At 35.3% G+C, this 26,539-nt stretch overlaps 3 protein-coding genes across 4 annotated transcripts; 1 reads left to right on the forward strand and 2 right to left on the reverse strand.

Moving 5' to 3' along the window:
* Positions 1–6,173: 6,173 nt before the first annotated feature.
* Positions 6,174–10,387, reverse strand: LOC114724521 (protein STRICTOSIDINE SYNTHASE-LIKE 2-like). Of its 2 annotated transcripts, XM_028910874.1 has the most exons (4): positions 9,944–10,387; positions 8,119–8,391; positions 7,593–8,018; positions 6,174–6,303 (listed from the first exon to the last, which is right to left on the reverse strand). In XM_028910874.1, exons 1-4 carry the CDS (start codon positions 10,219–10,221, stop codon positions 6,261–6,263), a joined length of 1,020 nt encoding a protein of 339 aa, XP_028766707.1. In that variant the 5' UTR covers positions 10,222–10,387; the 3' UTR covers positions 6,174–6,260. The 2 variants fall into 2 exon arrangements, with proteins under 2 accessions (XP_028766707.1, XP_028766706.1); XM_028910873.1 differs by lacking the exon at positions 6,174–6,303 and having other exon boundaries at positions 7,325–8,018.
* A 335-nt stretch (positions 10,388–10,722) lies between these two features.
* Positions 10,723–13,435, reverse strand: LOC114724586 (protein STRICTOSIDINE SYNTHASE-LIKE 10). Its single transcript, XM_028910960.1, has 3 exons — positions 13,046–13,435; positions 11,699–11,962; positions 10,723–11,492 (listed from the first exon to the last, which is right to left on the reverse strand). Exons 1-3 carry the CDS (start codon positions 13,318–13,320, stop codon positions 10,925–10,927), a joined length of 1,107 nt encoding a protein of 368 aa, XP_028766793.1. The 5' UTR covers positions 13,321–13,435; the 3' UTR covers positions 10,723–10,924.
* A 9,967-nt stretch (positions 13,436–23,402) lies between these two features.
* LOC114724568 (two-component response regulator ARR9-like) lies at positions 23,403–25,236 on the forward strand. The gene is made up of 4 exons (XM_028910932.1): positions 23,403–23,632; positions 23,713–23,816; positions 23,949–24,026; positions 24,466–25,236. The coding sequence occupies exons 1-4, from the start codon at positions 23,530–23,532 to the stop codon at positions 24,829–24,831; spliced, it is 651 nt and encodes a 216-aa protein (XP_028766765.1). The 5' UTR covers positions 23,403–23,529; the 3' UTR covers positions 24,832–25,236.
* The last annotated feature ends 1,303 nt before the right edge of the window (positions 25,237–26,539 follow it).

Here is a 26,539-nt window from a genome sequence, read left to right on the forward strand (position 1 = left end):
ACTCGTTTAATAGGCTACTCTGTCCATTTAAACCTGCCCGTATATAACCTCTTATTTGGACTAATTGGGCGGGTTTAAATTGATAAAAATTTCATGGGTTATGAGCGGACTAGTGGGTAATGGGTTTGTTGCTCACCCGTACACAAAACCATACGAATGACTGTTTATCAGGGGGAAGCGGTGTGACGTCATCGATAATGGGGGAAGCGGAAGAGTGGAAGAAGGCGGTGGAGAGAGCGCAAATAAGGAGAGTGTCGTGGACAATAATGGAAGGAAGATAAAGTACGGAAAAGTTGAGGTGGCAGCAAGCGAGGTGGTTATGAGTCCAGGTCAGCATGGATCACATCGACAGGTGGGGGCCACCATGGTCCCGATCTCGGAATGCGTCCTCAATTGCTCAGCACCATCGGCTTGCTTTGGCTTTATCCTCCGCCAGCCGTACTCCATCGCCAATTTCAAACTCTTTGTTTGATGAGTGCGAGGGTCTCTACCCCACGCCACGTCTGATTTTAGATTTTTAATTGTTTCCCCTACTTTTTCGTATATTTACTTTATTACCCATCGTTCTCAGTCATTTTCATTCTGGTCATTGATTATCAGGTTTGGTGGTTCCTTTTAAGCTGTCATTATATCCCTCCAATTGCGATTAATTTACTATAGCATATTTTGACTTTTACAGTCCCCACGTGGCGGAGCCCAGGAGCATAAAGCCGACAGCTCCCATGTGTTCGGAAATATTTTATTGTGTTTTAAAATTTAAGTCATGCATAATTAATCTCCATGAGTAATAAGGTGTGATTTTAATGAGGGGGCACGAGTGGTGTCAATGCAGGTCCTATGAGTAAAAATTGACTTATTGGTGAGGATTGATTTCTTAGGTTTTTTTAATCATTCAAGCATTAGAACGCGCGCGTATGCGATAGTTTCACTTTAATTGTTTGATGTACAATAAATAAAATTCAAGTTAATTGGAAATTACATTAGGAAATTTGACCGTCTCTCTCTCTCTCTATACTATGAACTACTCCTTCATTAATGGACACTCTCTGTGAAAACTTAATTAGTTACCCCCTCTCTTGATCCATATATAATACTACCTCCGGTAATAATTATAAAATATAATTAGGACCGGAGGTGGCAAGATATTAGTTAAATTTTCTCAGGAGCTTGAGAGATGTTAATTAAATCACTAAACATATTTTAAATTGATAAAAGTTATTTATTCCGTCTTTATTAAATAATGAAAACTCTCTCCTCCTCCTTACAATAATGGGTAAAAATTAAAAAATATCATTAATTATTCTATTGACTTCTTGTATTTTTGATCAAGATTCCCCCCCCCCCCCCCACACCCCAAAGAATGCCTCTTGAAGCGGAGTGATGAGTACTTTATTAAAATGCTTATCAAGTAGCACTAACCAGAAAGGAAAGGCGTCTGTTTTTGGGTTTAAAAGACGAAGAGATAAGCATGGGAAAAGTATAGTTGCGTGGTAATCCAAAACACGGGCACCAATCTCCAAGTTCAAAGCCTTGCCTCGCTGTCATGGAAAAACATGCATTAGAGGGAGTGGTTTACAAATTTTTGCCATAAATATGTATATATGGAGTTTGATTTATCTCGAGAAGAAGAAGAAGGACCAAGCTTTTAGTTTCTTGAGTTTTGTCAGGGAGTGGGCATTTAATGGGAACGAGGAGAGTGCAATAAAATGGATTGATAATTGATTGATGGACGACCAATCTGAAATTAATTAAAGATGAGAATAGTAATATATGGCTCTCAAACTAAAAACATATAAAATTGTCAGAGCATGTGGTGTTGATTTTCCTAATTATAAAATTTTATTTATTAAACTACAAACAAAAATAGTATTTGATTTGATTAGCACATATGGTGGGTCCACTCCTTAGGAAATCATGCCTTTCTCCTTTTTTTAAAATACTCAGATCTCCTATTTATGAGAATTTTTGACATCCCTCAGTTGTCAGCAACACCCTAATCACGCTTCTTCCAACCCTTGAAAATAATAATTATAGGCGAAAAAAATTTCTTCCACTTAATTTTTCTTCTTTTAAAAAAGAAAATGATTTTTTTGGGTTTGTAAAAGTGTTAGAATTAATTTTATTCCTCCAACTTTCAAGGACAAAAATGGATTAGATTCCAGATCCGTTCTCGGCCGACACTGCGTAGCTTATCGTTAGAAGAAAAAGGGAAAATTACTGTAGAGTCCCAAGCAAGAGATTTTATCACTCTAAGGTCCCTGGAAATGTTAAAATGAATCTGAGGTCCCAAGGGACTTAATTGTAAAAAATTCCAATTGTGCAATTACAAAATTACCCTCATTCATTTGAAAGAAAAGGCTGAAGAAAAATATGAGGGTTCTTTCATTCGCACAGCTCCGTCGCATCTCGCCTCTCTTCCTATTGCGTCTCGCCTCTTTGATTGTGATATTCTTCTCTGCTCCTCGCCTCTCTGACTCCGTCTCTACCTCACACCTATTGCTTCTCATTGTCACTACCAACTTTCTTGTTTTTCGCTTCTCATTCTGTGAAGTATAAAATGATTCTCTGTTTTTCGCTGGTTCATGCTCTGTTTCTGCTGAAAATAAATGAATATGACAGTGTTTTTTTTGTTATAATCCCTGTAATGCGATGGTTCAATGTGTTGTTAATGGATACATCGAAGGTTGTCAATCTAACTATATGACTTGTCAATGATAAGTGATTGTGACAGGTTGATATGAAGAATGGCAAGTTCAAGTGGGAAGCATTTGTTCTGCTATATCCATCCAGGGAGACAATTTATTAATGATGTAGAAGATGAAATGCAATATGTTGGAGATGGTAGCATATATAGCGTTTTGTTTTTTCATTTGACAATATAATGACATCTAAATGTAAAGTTAAGTTAATGTGTATTGATATTATTTAATGGTTACAAAGTTTTTTTAATGCCATTTGTGTGTATTGATTAGCATGAAATTCTTCATTAATATCCTTATCATGTCTAGAAATGATAAGGGTATTAATACTAAAAAAACGAATGCTAACTATGATGACATGATAGGTATATATCACAGTCTTCTCTGTCAGATCTATTGACAACCTCAACAGTGAGTGTTGACAACCTGAGGAGAAGTCATTGACAATCTCAACAGTGTCGCTAACAACTGACTCTGTGGGATAACACAGCCTCTAATCGAATAGAATTATTATCATATATAATGACTTTAACAATAAAATGGGAAGTTCTTTCAAGTCATCAATAGCTTTAAGTGAATCCAATTTGATTATAGCAGAATTTTATTGCAGAAATTCATTAACAACCTCAATAACAAGTGTTCACAACCCAAGAAGAACCTGTTGACAACCTTTGCAGTGTCAATGAATTTCTGTAATAAATTCTGTTGTAATCCAATTGGGTTCACTTAAAGTTGTTAATGACTTGAAAGAGTTTCCTATTTTATTGTTAAAGTCGTTATATATGATAATAATACTATTTGGTTAGAGGCTGTCCTATCCCACAAAGTCAGTTGTTAGTGACACTGCCAAGGTTGTCAACGACTTCTCCTCAGGTTGTCAACACTTGTTGTTAGGGTTGTCAATGAATTTCTGCAACAAAATTCTGTTATAATCTAATTGGATTCACTTAAAGTTGTTAATAACTTCAAGAACTTTCCATTTTATTGTTAGAGTGGTTATATATGATAATAATACTATTTGATCAGAGGCTATGCTATCCCACACACAGAGTCAGTTGTTAGTGACACTGCAGAGGTTGTCAACGGATTCTTCTTGGGTTGTGAACACTCGTTATTGAGGTTGTCAATGAATTTCTGTAATAAATTCTGTTGTAATCCAATTGGGTTCACTTAAAGTTATTAATGACTTGAAAGAGCTTCCTATTTTATTGTTAAAGTCGTTATATATGATAATAATACTATTTGGTTAGAGGCTGTCCTATTCCATAGAGTCAGTTGTTAGTGACACTGCCAAGGTTGTTAACGAATTCTCCTCAGGTTGTCAACACTTGTTGTTAGGGTTGTCAATGAATTTCTGTAACAAAATTCTGTTATAATCTAATTGGATTCACTTAAAGTTGTTAATAACTTCAATAACTTTCCATTTTATTGTTAGAGTGGTTATATATGATAATAATACTATTTGATCAGAGGCTATGCTATCCCACAGAGTCAGTTGTTAGTGACACTGCAGAGGTTGTCAACGGATTCTTCTTGGGTTGTGAACACTCGTTATTGAGGTTGTTAATGAATTTATGCAATAAAATTCTGCTATAATCAAATTGGATTCACTTAAAGCTATTGATGACTTGAAAGAGCTTCCCATTTTATTGTTAAAGTCATTATATATGATAATAATTCTATTTGATTAGAGGTTGTGTTATCCCATAGAGTCAGTTGTTAGCGACACTGTTGAGGTTGTCAATGACTTCTCCTCAGGTTGTCAACACTCACTGTTGAGGTTGTCAATAGATCTGACAGAGAAGATTGTGATATGTACCTATTATGTCATCATAGTTAGCATTCGTTTTTTTAGTATTAATACCCTTATCATTTCTAGACATGATAAAGATATTAATGAAGAATTTCATGCTAATCAATACACACAAATGGCATTAAAAAAACTTTGTAACCATTAAATAATATCAATACACATTAACTTAACTTTACATTTAGATGTCATTATATTGTCAAATGAAAAAACAAAACGCTATATATGCTACCATCTCCAACATATTGCATTTCATCTTCTACATCATTAATAAATTGTCTCCCTGGATGGATATAGCAGAACAAATGCTTCCCACTTGAACTTGTCATTCTTCATATCAACCTGTCACAATCACTTGTCATTGACAAGTCATATAGTTAGATTGACAACCTTCGATGTATCCATTAACAACACATTAAACCATCGCATTACAGGGATTATAACAAAAAAAACACTGTCATATTCATTTATTTTCAGCAGAAACAGAGCATGAACCAGCGAAAAACAGAGAATCATTTTATACTTCACAGAATGAGAAGCGAAAAACAAGAAAGTTGGTAGTGACAATGAGAAGCAATAGGTGTGAGGTAGAGACGGAGTCAGAGAGGCGAGGAGCAGAGAAGAATATCACAGTCAAAGAGGCGAGACGCAATAGGAAGAGAGGCGAGATGCGACGGAGCTGTGCGAATGAAAGAACCCTCATATTTTTCTTCAGCGTTTTCTTTCAAATGAATGAGGGTAATTTTGTAATTGCACGATTGGAATTTTTCACAATTAAGTCCCTTGGGACCTCAGATTCATTTTAGCATTTCCAGGGACCTTAGAGTGATAAAATCTCTTGCTTGGGACTCTATAGTAATTGTCCCGAAGAAAAATCATTTTTTTTTTTAAAAAAAAGGGAATCTGGCACTACAGTTGCATCAATGCATGTTTCATAAATCCCAATTTATTTAGAACACATTAATTTAATATACTACCTCTGATTTTAACTATAAGATTTTATTTATAAATTATAAACAAAGTCTTATAAATAAAATAGAAAGTAGTATTTTTTTTAATACTTTTAAGTGATTAAAAAAGCGAGATCCCCACTGCAGCAAAGTAAGATTCCCCGACCCCTGGTCCCCATATAAGACAGTCAAAGAAAAGAAAAGACGTGCTTTTTTTTTTTTGGTAATCTAAGGCGAGTGACCCGCGATCCCCCCGGTATCCAGTGCTTTTTCTGAGTTCCTGGCCTTCTAAACTGGACCAGGTAACTCGGGACAACTGACTAATCCGGAGCGGGGTTGATTTAGGCACGCCCATTTAAGGTGCTTTGCACCAAAGGCGGTAAACCCCTCCCAACAAGCGCGGCTCCAGGTTCGAACCTTTGTCCGCCTAAATTGTGTCAGGTGCCTTTACCACTGCACCCAACACTGCACCCAACGCTTGTGGGTAGAAAAGACGTGCTTTGCTGTGTTAAGAGCCACGTGTTGCTACCCCACCAAAGACCCCTCTAGTTTTCTGGCGAATAAAAGACACGAGAACATGCGTGTCTGGTCCATCGCCATTTTTAAGTTTATAGCTTCCCTAAAGATGCAGCTTTTCATTCTTCCATAGGACTCATTAATCACTAATATACACACACATACAGAGAGAGAGAGCTGTTAGGAACAGGTTGGAGCTAAGCTTGAAAGAAAATGGAAGGAAAAACATTCCGTGGAGCTAAGCATGAGAGGTGAGGTGGAGTACGTCATATTTTAATTCGAAACCTATTCATGTTTAGTTACTTGAAAATAAGTATCAGGCATCAGCACTAGGATTATCTGAGCCCTTGCTTGGAGTGATTTTTCAAAAGTAGCTTTTTAATTGTAATTTACATGTCAAAATAAGTACATGAAATGAGTTTTATCTCTAATTACGTAAATAACTGTTTTTACTGTTTGGAGTGTGGGATAAGTACTGATACTAGCCCTGATTTAAAATTAAATTCCACGTAAATGGTTTAAGGTTACTCTTTATTGGTATAATCCCCTTACAAGAGTAAATTACAAAAGATGTAAATATATGCATCTAGTTGGAATGTTTACTTCCATTTTAAATATAATACATGAATGAATTTGTTTTGCCACTCAAAATTAAATTTTTTGTTTTTCGTCTATTAAATAATGGGTGAAGAAAATATTTTGAATAAATTAATACATATTTATGATAAATAATTAATTTAACTAATTTTTCAAATATTTGTAAATTAGTTATAACTTTTTAGGTGTATTAAGAAATGAAAGTAATATTACCTAAAACATATAAAAAATTTTAGTCCAAATTTAAAAATGACATGCATGATAAAATTTATAATCCATACGACAAGTCGTTTTATAATTTTCTTCCACCTATATGGTGGATGTCCCATCCCCTTTTAAAAAGGAAGGATGCCTGTTTATTTTCACCAGAAAACCATTTGCAATCAATTATCATTTCTCTCATTTTTTTTAATTTGATATCTATTAGTTTTTTTAATCAAATCATTTAATTTTGCACTATCAGTGCCGTCAAACCTCTCAATAAGAACTAACGATGTTAACAAAACAAAATTATAAGAGCTAATAATATTAATAGAGTGAAGGTAAAAAATTTAATAAAAAAATGTATAGACGCCAAATTAAAATTAAAAAAAAAAAAGGTTATATGGTTTTTCCTTCTTACCTTACTTCTTCTTCTTCTTTTTTTTTTTTTAAGTGCGGCGCTTTTCCTTCTTACTTTTAGTTGGGAAAAGAATGAGCCGCTCGCCTTAACACCCAAAAGTAAAGAACAAAGGGAAGCGGAGGGACGTGCATATTGGTAAATTAGGAGCCACGTTTTCTTATCACAAGGAACTTCTTTATAGGTTTCTGTATAGAATCAACACTATATAGGTTATCATTGTTATAGTCAAGTCTTGTCGCTGATGCTGTCCTCATGCAGTAGGAATCTGATACTTGACAACGAAAGTAGCATCTACAGATCCCACCCATAATGTCCCATCTCTTTCTTCCACTTCACTCACTGATCCCCCTCTTTCCCTCCCCTGAACCATTTCCATTACTTCACCTTCTTCACTCAACCGAATTGCGAATCCCGTTTTGCCTTTTATCTTGGCCAAATACGAATACGCTTTTGTAACGTCCAAAGGAAGCTTAAGCATGGCTTTCCCAATCCAGGGATATGACAGAATCCACCGAACAAGTTTCTCTCGTCTCGCAAAGATTCCTACCCAATACCCCCCTCTCGGACTGCGTTTAATGTTGTCTGGGAAACCTGGGAGCTCAGCGAACACCTCCAAGGTTCCAGCTTTTGATGTTGTCAGCCAATACCTCAGTACTCTGCACTTACCCGTCTCCGCCACTAGAATATAATCACCGTCTTTGCTCAGAGCCACCCCATTTGCAAACAACACATTCCTCAGAACAACACTCACATGTTTGGTTTCTGGGTCATATTTCATCACCATCCCTGTTTCATCTCCGCTAAGTATCAGAGAAATGTAATCCCTGCATTTTGCAATCTTTGTGAGACGGGAGATACCCATGAATTGGATTCAGCATATTGCAGTAACAAAGTCAGAATCAGAACATGTATATAGACACACACCGTCTGTGAAATATGGAGCTACTGGAGGTGAAGTAAACAACTCCAGTGGTTTGATCAATATCCAGATTGTTGGTGAACGCCAAGGGAGCAGTGTCTTTTACTTGAGATGTGATACAAGTGGGGATGCCTCCATTGGAGGGGACAACAAGAAGGCCGAAATAAGCATCGGCGATGTAGAGATCACCAGTTGGGCTGAAGCACAACCCGAGTGCTCGACCACACCTATGCTCTGTTTTACGATGTTCCGCGTACGATGTTCCTCCACACCCTTCTCTGCCAAACCCAATGAAATTGTCAGTTTACATTGTATCGCTGGCTTTCATGGGACTACCTCGTCACACGCAATTTTTAGGTCAAGACTCACATGTCACGTGCACTAGCTGTAACATAACAGCCGCACGTTATACCGAGGTTTCTTTTAATTTGAGCATATTTGATTAGAAAACGTAACGTCTCTTACATTTTGACGTAAAAATGCAGTATACATATGTGCTAGCGGAGTGGGTGGATTCTCTCATAATTCTTCTTTCTTTTTTCTACTCAGAATCTCATCCCCATCGATGCATCAAATAATAGATATTCAGATTTAATATTTTAAAAATACCTTCTCTCTCTTATTTATGTAATGTTACAATAACAGTTTTATAAAATATAAAATCTGAACCATTTATTATTTAATATAATGGTGGAGATCAAATTCTGAAAAGAAAAAGAAAAAGAAGGATTATGAGAAGAGGTGAATATGATATTTAAAACATAGCAAGCTATCCACCATCATAATCGTCTGAGTGCTACTATCTCTGGTCCTAATTATAAGAGCCAGTTGACTAATTTAAGGAGATTAAGAAAAAAAGTTAAATTAGTTATTTGTAATAACTAAATGTTGTCTTTCTTAAAATATCCTTGCTAATCAAATATATTAGTTAGAATTATCATTGTTAGAAGAGCTACATTAGGAAAAAAATACATAAATATGAAAGACAAAGTGGATTGGGATATTATATTTAGAAACAAAATAAAAATCAAACAAAGTCTTATTCTAAGAATCAGAGGTAGTATATATTTTGAGGTTGGAAAGTAACATCGTTTCTTCGTGCAAGAAAGTAAGGGGGTGTTTGGGAACTTAAAAAAGTACTTTTAAAAAGCATTTTTCTGTAAAACAAAACAGACTTATCCACATATTTACTTTATATACCGTAAAAATACATTTAAAACCGTGATTTTGTTTCTATCCAAACACTTAAGCGTTATTTCATGCTAAGTTAAAGAGAGAGTTTTTAATAACGAAGCAAATGGAGTGAGTGTATGTTATATAAAAAGTGATGATGTCGTGCGGCATGAAGGCGTCAGTGGGCTCATCATTTCCTGGTGGGGACGTCCCTGTTCTTGTTAGTTCACATTCTCAGGGGCTGCATATACTTGCACTTGCAGAACGTGGAACCAAATTTCACCTAAAGTACTCAGCGAATGAATGAAAGAGTGAGGGCCCCAGGGGGCACGTGGCAACACAAGAGAAGGGGACTGGATCGGGGCGGGGCTCCAAAGCAAACAGTGGCCACCCACATGCGACCCTTCTAAGCAAACACAACGCTTTCGTCTGCTTGCGGTGGCCTCTGGGCTTCTCCTTCCCTGCCACCTTCCAACCGTACTCACACGCCATTCACTTCCTCCTTATTTCATTTCTCAGTTTCCATTATTTTCTCAAAACAAAATTAGAAACGGTTCAAAGTGTAGCATGCAGCAACTAATATATATCTTTTCTATCCGCATCATAAACGATTACTTCTCTGCATGTGCTATAGCAGATGGAGAGGGGTCATCTCACCTGTGTGGAGAAGTGGCCGTAAAATTAACCCAACGCTTTTCATTCTGATCCCATCTGATGATCCGGCCGTCGGACACGCCGGTATAAGGGCCTTGGCCGTCGGGGCTGAAGGCGAAGCTCTCCGGTCCCACACCGCCGATGTTCTCCGTTAACGGAACAACCTCGTGTGGCCAAGGCTCTCCACCGTGGGAGGGCCCGACGTGGTTACGGGCGAACCAAGCAGAGACCACAACAACAACGGCGGTCGCCGCCCCCAAGTACAGCCGTGGCTTCATCATCGCTGCTGAGAGAGAGAGAGAGAGAGAGAGAGAGAGAGAGAGAGGCTGTAAATTGCGCTTGATGAATAATTAAATATGTGTGATCCTCTCCTCCCTCTCACAGGTTCTCCGTAGCAGACCAATAAGTCCCACGCACAAGCAAGGAAAGAAAATGACGATATTAGAGTTCCCATTGTGGGGTTTTCTTCCAACTGGGAATATTTTAATGCGACTATTCTAGTAATTTACATTAATGACATCAACGTTCTAGTTGCCTTCAATCTTGGCACTGATCTGCCCAACAGTCATCCTGTATTTATGCCAATATTGACAAAAAAATGCGCTCCACATGAGCCATCCTGTCCCATCCTAACAGACGAAATCTGATCACAACCCCAAGATAGAACGCCTTAGTCATTCACCCTTTATTTCTTACTAATCCATCGCAAGTTGGTTAGGCCCAAAAAAGTGGGCACCTGACAATAATAATTCCCACAATTTTCATGCATCTGAATCGTATTCTGCAACAACAGTACAAAAATTGACGCAATCTTTCCCGTTAATCATTACACGTCCATTATTCTTAGTTCTTTCGGGAAATGTTGTGTTTATGAAGGAGTGTGTTCAAGATCTCGTCGAGAAGCTAAATTTAGTGGGAAAAGTTGAATGCCAAGTTTAGTGCGATGCGCACTAGCTTCTATGATGGACAGTTACAATATCATGCTCATAACTCATAAATGCCAATAAAGGGCATTAACACTGAACCAATCCAGAGCTTCCCATCCTTCTCCTCCACTTCGCTAGCAAATCTCAAGGCCTTCCCTTCACAATCTTCCAACACTTGCAATACTTCTCCTTTATCATTCAGCTTCATAACAGAGGAGTGAGGCTTCCACCCGGTGAACGATGCGTGCAATTGTTTGAAGTCGAGTGGAAGATTTAGCATTCCATTTCCAGCCCATGACTTTGAAGAAACCAATCTGGCGAAAGGACTAGCTTTTGCATGCAAAGCCACCCAAAACTCCCCCTTTGAGTTCCTTCTTATATTATCTGGCAAACCAGGAAGCTCAGCAAATGTGTCTACTTGACCTGCGTTGGGTCCACGAAGCCAGAGCCTACGGATCCTGCATGCAGAGGATTCTGCCACCAAGAGAAATGAGCCATCTTTGCTCAGTGCAACTCCGTTGGCAAAAGCAAGCCCCCTCATCAACACCGTCACTTCTTTGGTCAACTTATCATATTTCATTAACCGACCAGTCTTGTCCCCACTAAGAATCGAACTCATGAATTCCCTGCAAACAAGAGCACTAGGCAGTTTAGAGACATGAAATTAAATTTTGTGTTAAAGAATATATATATTTATATTCCTCAAACAGTTTCACATAAGCAGCAAATTAAACATCATCTCCGCAAACACTGGATCATTGTAAGGAAATGCAAAAACCAGAGGGGTGTAGGAAGAGAGGGATGGGTTTGTTTTTGGGAATATACAGATTACCTTCTGTAGAAGACAGCGCTAGAATCAGTGAAGTAAATGACATCTTCGTCCTCGCTGATGTCCATGCTATTGGTGAAGCGCAAGGGTTGACCCTCAACATGGGTGACCAAAGGGGTGGCTAAACCACCTGTAGGTCCCACGACTTGAAGGCCAAGGTAGGCATCGGCGATGTACAGATCTCCACTTTTCTTATCAAAACTCAGTCCAAGTGGCCTCCCACAAATATGCTCCAACTCTGGTGCAAATGGACGTGTACATTCCGTCCTTCAAAGGCAATAAAACCATGCGTTAATGATTACTGTGAGGACCTTATATTAGCACAAGATCTCTAAGGCAGAAACAAGTCTCGAATACTACTCCATTACTAGCAAACTATCATTTGGAAGTTTTTCATAGAGCCATCAAAATGAATTGGCCGGGCAACTTAATTATGTACTCAACTCGAAATGCGTTGTAGATTATATAAATTGGCTCACTCAGCCACCGTGCATAACATTATTTTTTGCCGTACAGCATCACCGGACATAATTATTTACGGATTAAACATGGATGAATTGGAGATTTATAAATTAAAAGGTTATTTTCAATATATAAAATATAATAAATTTTAAATATCTCTGCGTTTGTGCGTTTAAACAAAATCAATCGACCTATTTTATATATTGGCTTCGGGTGACCCTATAAAATAAATAAAACTCCAAGCACCTCTATCAACTGGCGTGTCAAAACCTGTCGGGCTTTCTGGGGTGTTTTTCCTCAGCAGGAGGGGGCATTTTAAGTTTCGGGTTCTCTAACAAACAGCTAATGGACGTCTAGTCTTTTCGCCTTTCCTGACTTGTAAGATCCTTTTTTTTTTTTTTTTTTTTTTGAGGGGGGATGTTGTAAAATTTTGTAAAGTTTAAAAAATAATATAATATGTAAGAGTATGCATGGGATATATTTGATATTTTTAAATTTATAATAAAAATTTGAAAATATAACTATTTCAGAAATTGTCTGGGTTGGTTCAAATTTTTTAAAACTTTTGTCAAAATTTTATAAAAAAATCCCTAAAAAATAATATTGTGTCTGGCCAAGGTGGGGAAAAAATGTTGGATGCAAATGCAATCGATGCCCCGCCGATCCTCTTCCTTTCTTTTTCGGCCCGTTCAACTCATGAAGTTGTTCCCTCGCGGGCCACAGATTGAGTCATGTTCTAAGTTGCAGGATTAGCAAGTTCTTAACATAAATAATAAATCAGGGTAAAATTCCTCAACATCAAACATGACTCCAAAGGGGAAAGGTTTATACACTGAAACCGAGCACAAAAAGGAATTCAGAAAAATGAGAAAACAAGAGCCAAATTACCTATTAGAAGTTGTGAAGGCAAAATCACTCCAGCCTCGACCCTCTCCTTGCCACTTGAGAATTCGTCCGTCGGCGACGCCCGTGTACGGACCCTCCCCGTTGCTATCGAAGACGAGGCTCTCCGGCCCGACGGCTCCGGTGACATGGAGGATCTGAGCAGCGTGGAGCAGATCCTCAGAACCCGGAATTGAAGGAGGCCCAAAAAATAGCTTAGAGTTGAAGGCAAATATTATGGAGCAGACGGCAAGCACAGTGGCTATGACCTTTGAGCTCATGGTCTCACCTCACAGAACCCCAGGATGGATGGAGTCCACCACCAGAATTGGTCCCGCTCGCCTCTTTTGCCTTGGGTTTATGGTGAGACTCACAGGAAATTACATCTAGATTATTAATGAGAGACTTTTAATTAGAAATTTTTAATACAAAACATTTCCAGCTAAACTAATTGATTTTTCTATGGATGCATCCGGGAATAGGAGTGTTTGGTTGCCGGGTAAGATTCTCTGGCTGTGAGGGGTTAGGTAGTGCTCCCAGAGGCGCACGTGAATCTATCCTAAAATTGTTAAGATCATAAGACGTTGTAATTAACGTGTGCGCCTGTGCATAATAATTAATAAATGTGTTGTTAAAACTTTTATATTTCGCACTTGCACATAACTCAAAATAAACTATATCCTCTTTGTTGTCTAGGGCTTATAATGGAATTTCTTGCAGTTTTTTTTTATAAATATATTAAATATAATACTAACACTGGTGATCTATATTCTTTTGTTTTTTTGGTACAAGTGATCTATGTTCCTTATACGTCACTTAAAACTCAAATGGTCTTTTGGGCCCAAATTTAAGCAATACACGGCACCTTTCTTAAATTCTGGGCCCAAGTTTTAGGCCCAATATTTAAGCAATACACGAGCACCTTTCTTAAATTTAGCGGCGATTAATTGAACTGGGCCTAAAGGAGCGAACACTTCAAACGAGGTTACAATTTGGGGACAACAATGTCCCCAGAAAAAGAATGTGATGACAATATTGTCAAAAATGGTACCAAAAACAGCGTTTTAGCCTAAAGGAGCCCATATTTGAAAGCGGGTCCATCACAAAAACATTTGTGGAGTTTTTTTTTTTTTGGCAACAGCAAAAAAAAGAAGAAGCATTTTTATACTTTACGAAATAAAATTTCTGCTATATGTTTATTCGTATAACATAAAATTACTCAAATTAAGATAAATCAAATACCTCCAAATAGTGTATTGTTTATTTGAACGATAATGTAGTATAAAATTAAAAAGAGATAAATATGATCCTGCAGTGTTGCAAAGAGTCAGAGCTCGCTAGCACTGAAATTGCCCAAACACGTGTAGATAGGGGACACGGTTTGTTTGGGCTCATGGGGGGCTAGGTCAAATCGCCTTTTAGATTCTGTAACATTGTTGTAAAGTTAAATTTTAGTCGATCACATCTCGTGGAAGGAGCGAGTACTGGACCCACGTAAAAAGATATTTTGAAATTATATCATAAAATATTTTAAGATGTTAGATATACTTGAGAAAATATTTCAGAATATTGGGTGCATTCAATTTTTTTTTTTTAGCCAACAATTCATTAAATTAGTAGCGAATTAAATTAATCGACTGTGCCTTTTGGAGACAGATAACGGAGGGACATTAGATGGGTCACTGGGCGCAGAAAGCTCGAAATAAATGGCAATGGGCAATGGCAGGGTCAACGAAGCACCAGGAATAAAGTTATACTTTTTGAAAAATTGGGCTTTACAAAAATGCTCCTTCCAACGCATTAGATTGTCTCGGATTTCGGATTTCATCTGTCTCCGTTCGCGCGCATCTCAAAGGTTTTCTGAAGGGACTAATTAATAATTAGACTGTTTTTATGAAATATGAAATATTAATTAGAATAATAAAAGCCGGCGCTAAACGGTAAATCAGGCACAATGTTACATGTTCCCCTCGATGATATTACCTCCTATTCTAAATATAAAAACTAATTGACTAATTTAAATAGATTAAAGAAACAAATTAAATTAGTTATTTGTAATAAATAGGTGTTGTTTTTTCTAAAATATCCTTACTAATCAAATTTGTTGGTTAGAACTATCATTATTAGAATGACTATCTTAGAAAGAAAATGAATAAATCTGAGAGACAACGTGGATTATAATCTTATATTTAAAACTAAAATAAAAATCAAATACGGTCTTATATTAAGGACCCGGAGAAAGTATTATGTTATATGAGATACTCCTTCAGTCCTTAATATAAAATCTATTTAACTAATTGAATTAAATTAAGGAAGTTGGGTAAGTAAGTTAATTATAGAAAATATGACTTTTTTTAAACATCATAATTATCTTTTTTAATATCTTCTCTTCTTTACTTATTTGGTTATGACTGAGAGAATATCCATATAAATAATTTTAAAAAAATTGATAAATATAAAAATTAGATCTTACATTTAAAATAAAAATTAATTTAATAATGAGGTGTTATCCTGAGGATTGAAGGAGTATATGATATTTCATGCAATGTTACATTAATTGCTGCGTACGGTGTTGATATATTTATCCAGTCTTGTTTACCTATGCAGGTCAAAAAAGTCTTGTTCACCTATATTTTATTTTATTTTTTGGGTGAATGCCCAAATTTTGCATTTCATCGCAATTGATGCTCGCCTTTGTGTATCCGAGCCATTTAGATAAGATTTGGATAATTTCAATTATATATATTAATAATTTTTATCCTTAGTTAAACGAATATAACACATTACTCTTGATCCTTAATAGAATAGAAGAACTAGTTAACTAGTTTAAGTAGATTAAAAAAACTAATTAAATTAGTTATTTATAATAAATAGATGTTATCTTTCTTAAAATATTATTATTAATCATATGTATTAATTATAACCGCAGTTTGACAAAACTTTTTAACATGTGCAACTATTACAATACAAAGATTACTTAAAAAAAACAAAGAGAGAGAGGGATAAAGCAGGCTGAACTTTTATATTTATAACCAAATAAAGTTAAACTAATTCTTATATTAAAAAGTGAAAATAGTAACATCAATATTATAACCATTAACAAACCCATAAAACAACATTCCTCCAGTTTTAAATATAAGACACGTTTTATGATATAACTTGTAATAAAATAACAAATATTAGGCCTGTCCTCATTTCATGACAGCATTGATATGCCACACACATCGGCATGTGGCTTCCTGAGATGATTTTTCATGATATATTGTCCATTTTCATTATAACAAGCTAAGAATTTTGCCTTTTGCGCGAGTTTTTTTAATAACTTATTATTCAAATAATACAATCTTGAGCTCGTGACATAATTTACATCATTACTTATTCCTACTGCCTCGATTTTTTTTTTCTTTCACGAGTTTTTTATTCATCATCCCATTTCAACAGGCTGTGCTAATTTTCATCGTATAACATGATTATATATGTCACTTCTATGGTACGAATCAGTCTTGATTTTTTTTTTTCTTCATTTGGAAGTCAAACCATGCCATTTTATCTTAATTATATTTCCATATATTGTTAGATTTTTGCACGGTCTAATGATAATATATGATTAGTTGCCATATCTTTACTGGTCAGAGGAGATCTTATAAAAAAAATTATTCTATAAATTCGTTATCTGTCAAACAAAAAAAAAATTGTCTTTACGACTTTTCCAAAGTCAGCATGATCCCTTAATTAGCCATACTCATGCGAACGAACCATATTAAACTTTAGTTAGTCAATTTTGGCAACAACCTGATTTTCCACACTTTGAAGTTGTAACTAAATTACCTGATTTAATAAATCCGTTGTGAATAATATGATTTAATTACTACACATGCTATATTATTTTTTTTCTTATCTGACTTTTCCTCAGAGCACAGGGTGTATATATAGAGATGCCAGTCGAGTGGTAGGAAATTAAAGGAATTTTTTTCGACCTGAAATAAATTAAAAGGAATTGAAACAAAGCACTCAAAACAAAAAGAGGTATTTTATTTAAATAAGAGAAGAACAAAAAAGAACTTTAAGGCCTGATAATCTCTCACTTTCACATACTTTTGATATTAAACTCACCTGAATAAAATCGGCCTAGCTAGCTAGTTAGTGTTCCTAAAATTGATTAGCTGAGATTACTCAAAAAGGCTCTAAATTATAAATTAAAAAAGAAACAAAAGAAGGAGGATCCTCTCTAATCTAATCAGCCTAACAAAGAGGGGTCTAACTCTAAACAACCAATATTAATATACTATTATGACTCGGAATTTCAAATTTGGCAGACGTGGTAGTCGTTTAGGCTTTACACGTAACTTGAATTTTTCTCAGGTTTACGCTGTAGGAGAATGTGTGCGTTTGATATACACCCCACACCTAATTTCCTAGGTGCCATTATCGTATAATAGTTAATTAATTAAAAACTAATCTCTAATCTCTCTGCTCTAATCTCCTCTTAATTATATTTCTAAAACAGATCCCATCGTACAGCCATATCTCTTAAACTAATTAGCTTGACTTAATTATTCATTGAGAACCCCCCATAGCTCGATCGATGGCCTTTTTTTTTAATAAAACCATCATGGACGAATCATGTGTATATTATATTATATTGAACCATTACAATATCTTAAATCATTGCATCCAACGATTGGCCGCAAATACATATATATAATGTGTGGTTAATTAGGTCCAACCCATCAATTTTCTATCAACATAAAATATCAAAAGATATCAGGATGCCAGAATATTAAAATAAAAGTCCGTACTCCTTGCGTCTCTATATGTTAGACACCTTGTAAAAGAAATTTATTGTCCTTAATATAAGTTATTTTTCATCTCTTAATGCAGCATTTTATGAGCCATCTTGTAAATGTCCACCTCTTTTCCTATGAAAAAAAGGACGCAGTGATAAATGTCTGGCAAGTTACAATGAGTGAGGAGACATAAAATTACTCATTCAGTCCTTAATATAAGACCTATTTAACTAATTTGATTAGATTAAAGAAGTTAGGTAAGTTAGTTAATTATAAGAAAAATGACACTTTTTTCCAAAAACACCATGATCATCTTTCTTAATACCTCATATCCCTCTTCTATTTGATTATGGTTGATAGAGTATCCATAGAGGTAATTTAGAGAAAATTAATAAATATGAGAAATGATTCTTATATTTAAAACTAAAACCAACTCAAGTTGGGTCTTATATTAAGAAGCCGAGGGGTATTAAAGAAACTATGAAACAACGGCAAAGGCATAACTTTGATGTCCAATGGAAAGAGATCCCGAGGCAGTGATATGGAAAGTGACACAAACTTTAGATAACTTTATTGTTTTAATTAATTTATTTTTATTAAAGGTTAAAATCATACTCTTTACTAACTAAAATTTAATACTGTTTTGGTTTTTGTTCATAAAATTTCAACCCAGTAATTTTGATTCTAAAATTTAATATCATCTGGCTTGTCAAATTTTTTTATGTATCTGAAACAAGATTTGAAGAACCAAAACTACTAATTTCAAATTTCAAGCATTACAATTAAAAATAAGATCAAGTTTTAAGAACTAAAAATAATATTAATAATTTTATTAATTAATTACGGGCAATTTATATATAGGATCCGAAGGAGCAGGTTGTATACAAACCAACCTAATTTCTGTGAGAACCCTTCACACACACACATCGTGTTATGTTGTTTGAAAAAACCCCTCGAAAAAAGAAAAAACCACTCACATGCTGCCATGTGGAGGCGAGTATATGTAAAATTGAACTGAGGAGGGGGGAAAAATCTGCTGGGTGACAACCGCCCCGCCCCCCACCTTTTATTTTTTTTTTTTTGGGTCGTGAATTTCAAAACTCTTGAGTTGTATAAGTTTGCTGGGCACGTTTGTCTGCGTAACATGGTGACAACGATATTGCAGGAATGAATTGTGTGTATTATTAGGTTCATACTTGTGCATGCGTAGGTTTGTTTGGTAAGTTGATTTGGCCAATAGAAAGCCGACATGTGGCGCTCCTCATTAATTTTAACTGGCCTCTTTATTATTTTAAATCGGAATATCGGATTTAAATCGCTGGGTAGGTCCCCACTATATCTAGTCACGTCAAAAAAAAGAAAAAAGAAAAAAGAATCGAATCTTTGAGATATGCTTTTGTTTTTATACGAAACTGACCTAAAATTATATATATTTCCCTATAAGTCAAATAATACTATAAGCCGAGTATAAATCAATAATCATTTAAAAATTCCATTTTGTATTAATGTTTTTAAATAATCCAAATGGGATTTTATAACGAAATAGAAATTCGAGGCTGAGTGCAGGAATGCGTTAGCCTGATTAATATGTATATCCTACTGATACGATTCCTAATGGGAGGATTTATAACACACACATATAACAATAAAATATATTTATATTGTGAAAATGGGAACAACATATACCTGTGATAATAAAAAATAATGATGATGATAAATAATGAGTGGGCACTTTGGAAAAAAATAAAAGGGAGGGCGTTTGATGAGGGAATTGAAAATGGGAAGAGAGAAGGGAATATTAATGGAGGGGTCCATGGCTTCACATAAAAGCCATGGCAGGGGACCATGTCTGTTTGTTTCCATTGCCTTTCAAACTCTTCATCCATCACATCCACAATCCAATGTGCCCGGATTGATTAATTTAACAAATTTAATTTTTTTTGGCACATTGAAATTTGTATTTATTCTACATGCATGCATCATATAAAATTTATAAAAATACGCACTACTCTCTGATTATAAGCAATATGGATTATAAACAATATAACTAGTCTCAAATTCAACACTACCTCTCCGATTCTTATGAAGTGTTTGGATAAGAATAAAATTATAGTTCCAGAAGTGCTTTTATGATATACGAAGTAAATATGTAAAGGAGTTTGTCTCGATTTACGAAAAAATGCTTCTGGGAAGCATTTCTAGGGTTAGCCAAACACCCCCTTAATATGAAATCTACTTGACTAAGTTAGATATATTTAAAAAATTAGTTAAACTAATTATTTGTAATAAAAAGATATGGTCATTCCTAAAATAACTAAAATAACTTTATTAATTTTGCACTTTTGAATTACCCAGTGATACTAACTCCTTAACATATGCAATCACTATAAGGATTATTTTAAGGCAAAATGAATAAATATTGAAGACAAAGTTAACTGAGGTTTTATATTTAAACCACATTGAATATCAAATTAGCTCAATATTTAAGAGAGTAATATAAAATATTTCTTTCTAGCGCTCTCATTAGTAGGCTGCATGTTTAATCTCATTCACAATTTAAAATTGTTAATGCCTTTTATTTTAAATAAAAAACTAACTCGGTAATAAAAAGTGGGGTGAAATAAAGATGGTCAAAACAGAAGAAAGCAATTGATGAGAGGCCAAAGGCAGAGATGAGGAGAAGGAATTTTGACATGATGAGAAACAATGCACATACACGCACTTTTGGGGGCAGACATCCTTCAATTTTTTTCCTCCTATGGTGGCTCTCCCAGTCAAAGGAGAGGAGAAAGCGGCCTCTTCATTATTTTCTGCGCCTTTATTCACGCCCTTCTCAAATCAGCCCAATTATTGTCCGGCTTGTCTAACTTTTTTAGATAAAAGGATTTCTCTTTTTTTTTGGGGGGGGGGGGGGATAACGGATTGATAAAATCCATGTGAGTATTAGTAAATTTTATTTCGTAGTCACATTAGTCATCCCTGCATAAATCTCAATTACTATTTTGTTTTGTTTATATAACCTACTAACTATGCTGGTAATCTAATAATATTAATGCTTTTCTGTAAGTGAGTATTGTAATTGTAATCTCACACCACCCATGCAATCTAATTCGGCTATTTAACAATGATTGGCTGAACATAATATTACTTTTGGTCTTCAATATAAAAGATAGCTGAGAATTAAATTTTATCCTAAATATAAGATTTCAATCTATTTTATTTTTTAAATTTGTAATTCATTATCTAAAACATCACTACTGATTACTCGTGTAGAAAGATTTTCATCCAAAAGTAGTAATTATAAAAACGGTGATTTAAGAAAATTAACTCATATTTATTACTAATAACTAATTTTTTTAATTTATTCAGACTAGTTAAATAACTCTTATAATGATAAAAAAGAAAAAGTTAAGTAGTTATTACATTAAAAACAATAGATAGTATATATTTTCAAGATAAATTATAGTTTATTTTGTATTAAACCATTAAATGACACGCAGTTTTATAGATTACTTGGATGAAATTTCCTCCTCGAAAAATCTATTGGCATGTTTCAATAATTTCAGGGATTGGACCATCAGAGGGAATGAAAGAAAAAGTAAGAAACATGATTGGTAGAAGAGAATCCCCATGGCCCATGCTGAAGGGAAAGCGATTTTCCTTTCTATGTCTTCCTCTGCAAAAAAATTGTTTTCACCAGTAACTACATTTTGGACCCGGATGGAATGTATTTCTAATTTAGAAATAAAATAAAATAATATTTTGAAATTTGTTTCAATCCCCCTGCAAATAAATAAGAACACATGGATCACCCAAAATTAAAAAGGAGGACACATCAGTGGAGAAACGAGATATGATGTAGAGATACGGAGGGGTGAAGCTGTGGACAGGATCCACGTGTCCAGATGGCCACATGGAGTTCACCGTAAAGAAGAGCAAAGCGAGGGATTAGGTGTTACAGGGTGTAGAGTAAGATGGAAAGCTCGTGGCGTGGGGGAGATCTTGGCCTTCAAACATCGCTCATGCTCCCTCACTGTTCCATCAAACCAACGGTCGAGGATTTCCAGTTTCCCGCGGAGGAAGATGGAGACTGGAGAGGAGCGTGGTGGTTCCGAGGTTGATACGTTCGTTTTTTTATGCCTTGCTAATAAATGAATAATTAAATACTACCCCGATCCTAATTATAAAATTCTGTTTGATTTTTATTTTAATCATAAATATAAAACCCCAATCTACTTTATCTCTAATAATTATCCACTTCTTTCAAGATAGTTTTTCTAACAATGATAGTTCTAGCCAATACACTTGATTAGTAAGGATATTTTAGGAAAGACAACATTTATTCTTGACAAATAATTAATTGAACTAAATTCTTTAATCTCTTTAAATTAGTCAACTGGGTCTTATAATTAGGATTGGGGACAGTAATAATAAGGGGGCTGGCCTATATGTGACGGTATCCATCACTATTCAACATTTGGCAGGTAATGTCTCAAGAGTCCAACAGGGAATTAAACCTTTTTGGTTCCCTCCAGCAAGGAATTGTTCACGTGAATATGTTTCTCCATAACTAATAATATCACGAAATAACATAATTTTTTGGAAAAATGATTAAAAAAAACATCAAAATAGAAAAATTACACACAGGACCCGTTTACAAAAATTATTTTAAAAACACATACTAATGATGTTATGGGTCGTTATTTATAATTTTTTTGGTATTTTAGTGGTCTTATTTTTTGCCATTTTTTCTAATTTATTTGGAATTTAAAAAAATTTTTACGTCACCTTTTGCTGTGAAAATTGTACCGTCCTCGTGTGGGGGGAAAAAACTGTCTTCATCGTCGATTGCCATTGACTGGAGGGATTAAAGAATTTTATTGCCATTTTGCGATCTGATATGAGATTTACATATTATAAACTCATTTCATAGACTGCATAAAGTATACAATAAAGAGGTGAAAGCTTGCTTTGGTATATTTACGAAACACTATCATAGTTTATCTGGTTTTTTTGATGAGCATCATAGTTCATCTGGTTGCATTGATTAGGAAAATAAAAGTCTTATTTTTTCAATTTTTAGTTTTAATTCCATATTTTTTTTACCCTTTTATTATTGTCAATAAGCAATTGTTATAATTTTTTATACGAAAATAATTTTCATTTAATAAGAGAAATCATAAAACATATTAATGCGATTCTGTAGTCATGCTTAATTTTTCATCAAAATCATACTGATTATTATAGTAGTCCCTGTTGATCTTTGTGTTGATTCTCTGGTATATAAACTAGTATGGTGATTTGTGCATATCAAGGGCCGGTGACCTCTGCGTATAACAAAATAAATAAACAAAGCCCAGCCTTTGCATCAGCCTAAAAATATATTGAGTAGGACTTGTTTATTTATATATTTGTTTGAATATTAGCGACGCTTGCCTTGTAATGAAGAGATCAAGTTGGAAAATTTTGAAAGATTTGGATTTGGTATGAAATCTGGTCGGATCTTGCTTTGTGCGATGCGATGTGTCTTTTTTCAATACAAAACTCTTCCCTTTTATCTTTTTCCCCGGTCCTCCTCCTCCATAACTGAAAACCAGACAACCAACCCAACTCTCTCTTCCCTTCCATTCTCTTACCTCCTTCTCATCTTCTCTCGTGCCTTTACCTTCCTGCGATTCTGGGTTTCTGATTTTCCATCTGAAAATGGGAATGGCCTGTGAGTCCCGATTTCACGTGTTGGCCGTCGATGACAGCCTAATCGACCGGAAGCTTATTGAGAGGCTCCTCAAAACCTCCTCCTATGAAGGTAAGATAAAACAACCCTCTTCTTTTCTTGATCGCTGATTCCTCATCCGGTTTTAATGAACTCCGTTATGTCCATGACAGTTACCACCGTCGATTCCGGTAGCAAGGCTTTAGAGTTTTTGGGTTTGCGTGACAATGATCAGACCGATCCTAATACACCTTCAGTGTCTCCTCACAGTGATCAGGTATTGTTCGTTCTTGTTTCTGCTCAAAATGTATGAGATTCCCCCAGTCTCTTCTTCCATTTTTTTTCCCCACCAACTTTCTTTTCCTGGATGTCTGACCTGAAGTTCTCCTGGTTTTTGCGTTTTTCCCAGGAAGTGGATGTGAACCTTGTTATTACAGACTACTGTATGCCTGGCATGACTGGCTATGACTTACTCAAGAGAATCAAGGTATGCCTCGCTTTCTAGTTCTGACGATTCTTCGTCTGTTATGTAATTTAATTTTTCAAACAATCTGTTTGTTTCTATTAGTTGAGAACTTAAAATACAGAACCTGTGCCTCCTTCATCTTTTATTGGAAACACCCGACTCAACATTTCGAAACTCTGAATCCCATATCGAAATGGCATGAAACTGTCAATTTCCTTAGTTTTATTGTTTTGCCATATAACATATATCAATTCCTAGCTGATTTACAATTTCCCATTCGAAACGAATCTGGTATAATACGGTCACAATATTTGCTTTTAAAAAATGCCCCGCTTCAGTAGCCGCTAGCTAGGAATTAGCTGAAGAATTCTATAAGAATCTCTGAAAAGTGTGTGCTAGCAAATTTTACCTGAGAGGCATTAGAGTTGAAAATGACAGGCCATTACTTGTGGTATTTCAGGAATCTTCGTCTCTGAGAAACATACCAGTGGTGATTATGTCATCCGAAAATGTGCCTTCCAGGATTAGCAAATGCCTAGAAGAAGGGGCAGAGGAATTTTTCTTGAAACCAGTGAAGCCAGCAGATCTGCATAGGCTTAGACCCCATATGATGAAGACCCAGAAATTGAAGGATCAAGCTCAAAAAAGAGATGGAAAGCTTGAAACCCCAGAGATTCAACTAGCACCACAACCTCTGGCAGAACAACAACATCAACAATCAGTGCAGATAGTCAATACTAACAAGAGGAAAACCGTGGAAGAGGGGCTTTCGCTTGAAACTGATAGGACAAGAACAAGATTCAATGGCATAGCCACTATGGTCTGATGAGTCATGCCAGCTTATTCTCTTTCGTTTTTGAAATGGAATTCTCATGTATCTTTTTCTTAATCTCATCCTGTACACATTTCCTGGAAATATTTCCTTCCTATTTAGCTTCCCAAGCACATCAATCCAGAAGAAACTAGAGTTCAAACTCTAAACAGGCATGAAAAATCAGCATGAACGTGTTCGTGAGAGTCAAATTCGAATCGCCTTAAAGCGAGGAATTGCTGTAATGATCGCTGCATTAGCTACAAGGATACTAGCACATCCTTCTAATTCATTTTAGCTGACACGAAATGTCGCATGGATTGGCATGAACATGGTAATTTGATGATACTACCAAAAAAATTGCTGGGTAACTTGGCAAAGGATTATTTATGTGGTATTTATTATATTTAACACGTTTTACTCTGCAGTTTATACCCCCTCCCCTCAACTCTTGTCTTTTTTTTTTTGGGCGAAGCAACTTTGATGGAATCTTCGATCTGCCTGTCTTGAGATTCTGAACAACTCAGCAAAGGAAAATATGTCTCCTCCCTCGCACAATAACACTCTATTTTATCGTCCGCACTGGTTCTCTGCGTTTCTGTATATCATATGTTTCAACTCCAGCCATTTTGCTCCTGTCCCTAATTATTCTTCTGATCCTTAATATAAGACCTATTTAACTAATTTGATCAGATTAAGGAAGTTAGGTAAGTTACTTAATTATAAGAAATATAAGATTTTTTTTAAACATCATAATCATCTTTTTTAATATCTTCCATTTCTCTTCTATTTGATTATGATTGAAAGAATATCTATAGGGGTAATTTAAGAAAAATTGATAAATATAAGAAATAAGTCTTATATTTATTATCAAAATCAACTTAATAATTAGGTCATATGTCAAGGACAAGAAGAGTGTTATGCATGTCACTGTATACCAAAGCACACCTAGATCCACAAAATTTGGAATTTCCAGCCAATTGCCTGGGCATCTCGACAAGGTCAGTCACGGATCAAAGGCGACTCGTTGATATTTGTCTTCTCTCTCGCTCTCGTAGAGACATCAGGTCATGCATAATGATCCATGAGCACTTAAGTTAACCGGTTTTTGTTTCTAAAATTATATCCCTAAGTATATCCTTTTCACCAAAAACTCCAATTTTATTATTATTTTTAATTTAAATTCAAGAATTTGTTCTGCCTGACCACAACAGGCCATATTCCTCGAAACTTGGTCAGACGCTAAATTGTATTATTTGGATTTGACAAGTCGAAATTTGGCTTCCTGCCAGGAGGATGATCCGGTAAATCCAGTCTCATTCTCTGGGATATGATATAGAGATGGGAAAGCAGACTGGGGGTATGGATACGGACTAACTCATGACAGTACAGGCTTAAAACAGTGCGGGCTAAAGTGCCAGCATGAACCAGGAGCATGAACCCCTGGGCACCCACCAGCCCGTATTAATTTTTTTTTAATAAAAAACTATTATTGTTATATGGGTTGAATTTAGTTTAAAATATTAAAATTGAGCTTGGAATCTTAAATTTAAGAGTGGGTTATAATAAAATAATATAAATATTAATTTATAATCTAAGAAGATATTTTTTTAAAAATAACACATACTTTTTATAAATAATTAATTTAACTAATTTTTTTATTCAAATTAATTAAGTAGATATTTTATGTATATATATAAGTATCACATGTTTATTTAATCTT

The sequence above is a fragment of the Neltuma alba genome, unplaced genomic scaffold, assembly GCF_004799145.2.
Source record: "Neltuma alba isolate B1F8T4 unplaced genomic scaffold, ASM479914v2 tig00012192_pilon, whole genome shotgun sequence".
Classification (NCBI taxonomy): domain Eukaryota; kingdom Viridiplantae; phylum Streptophyta; class Magnoliopsida; order Fabales; family Fabaceae; genus Neltuma; species Neltuma alba.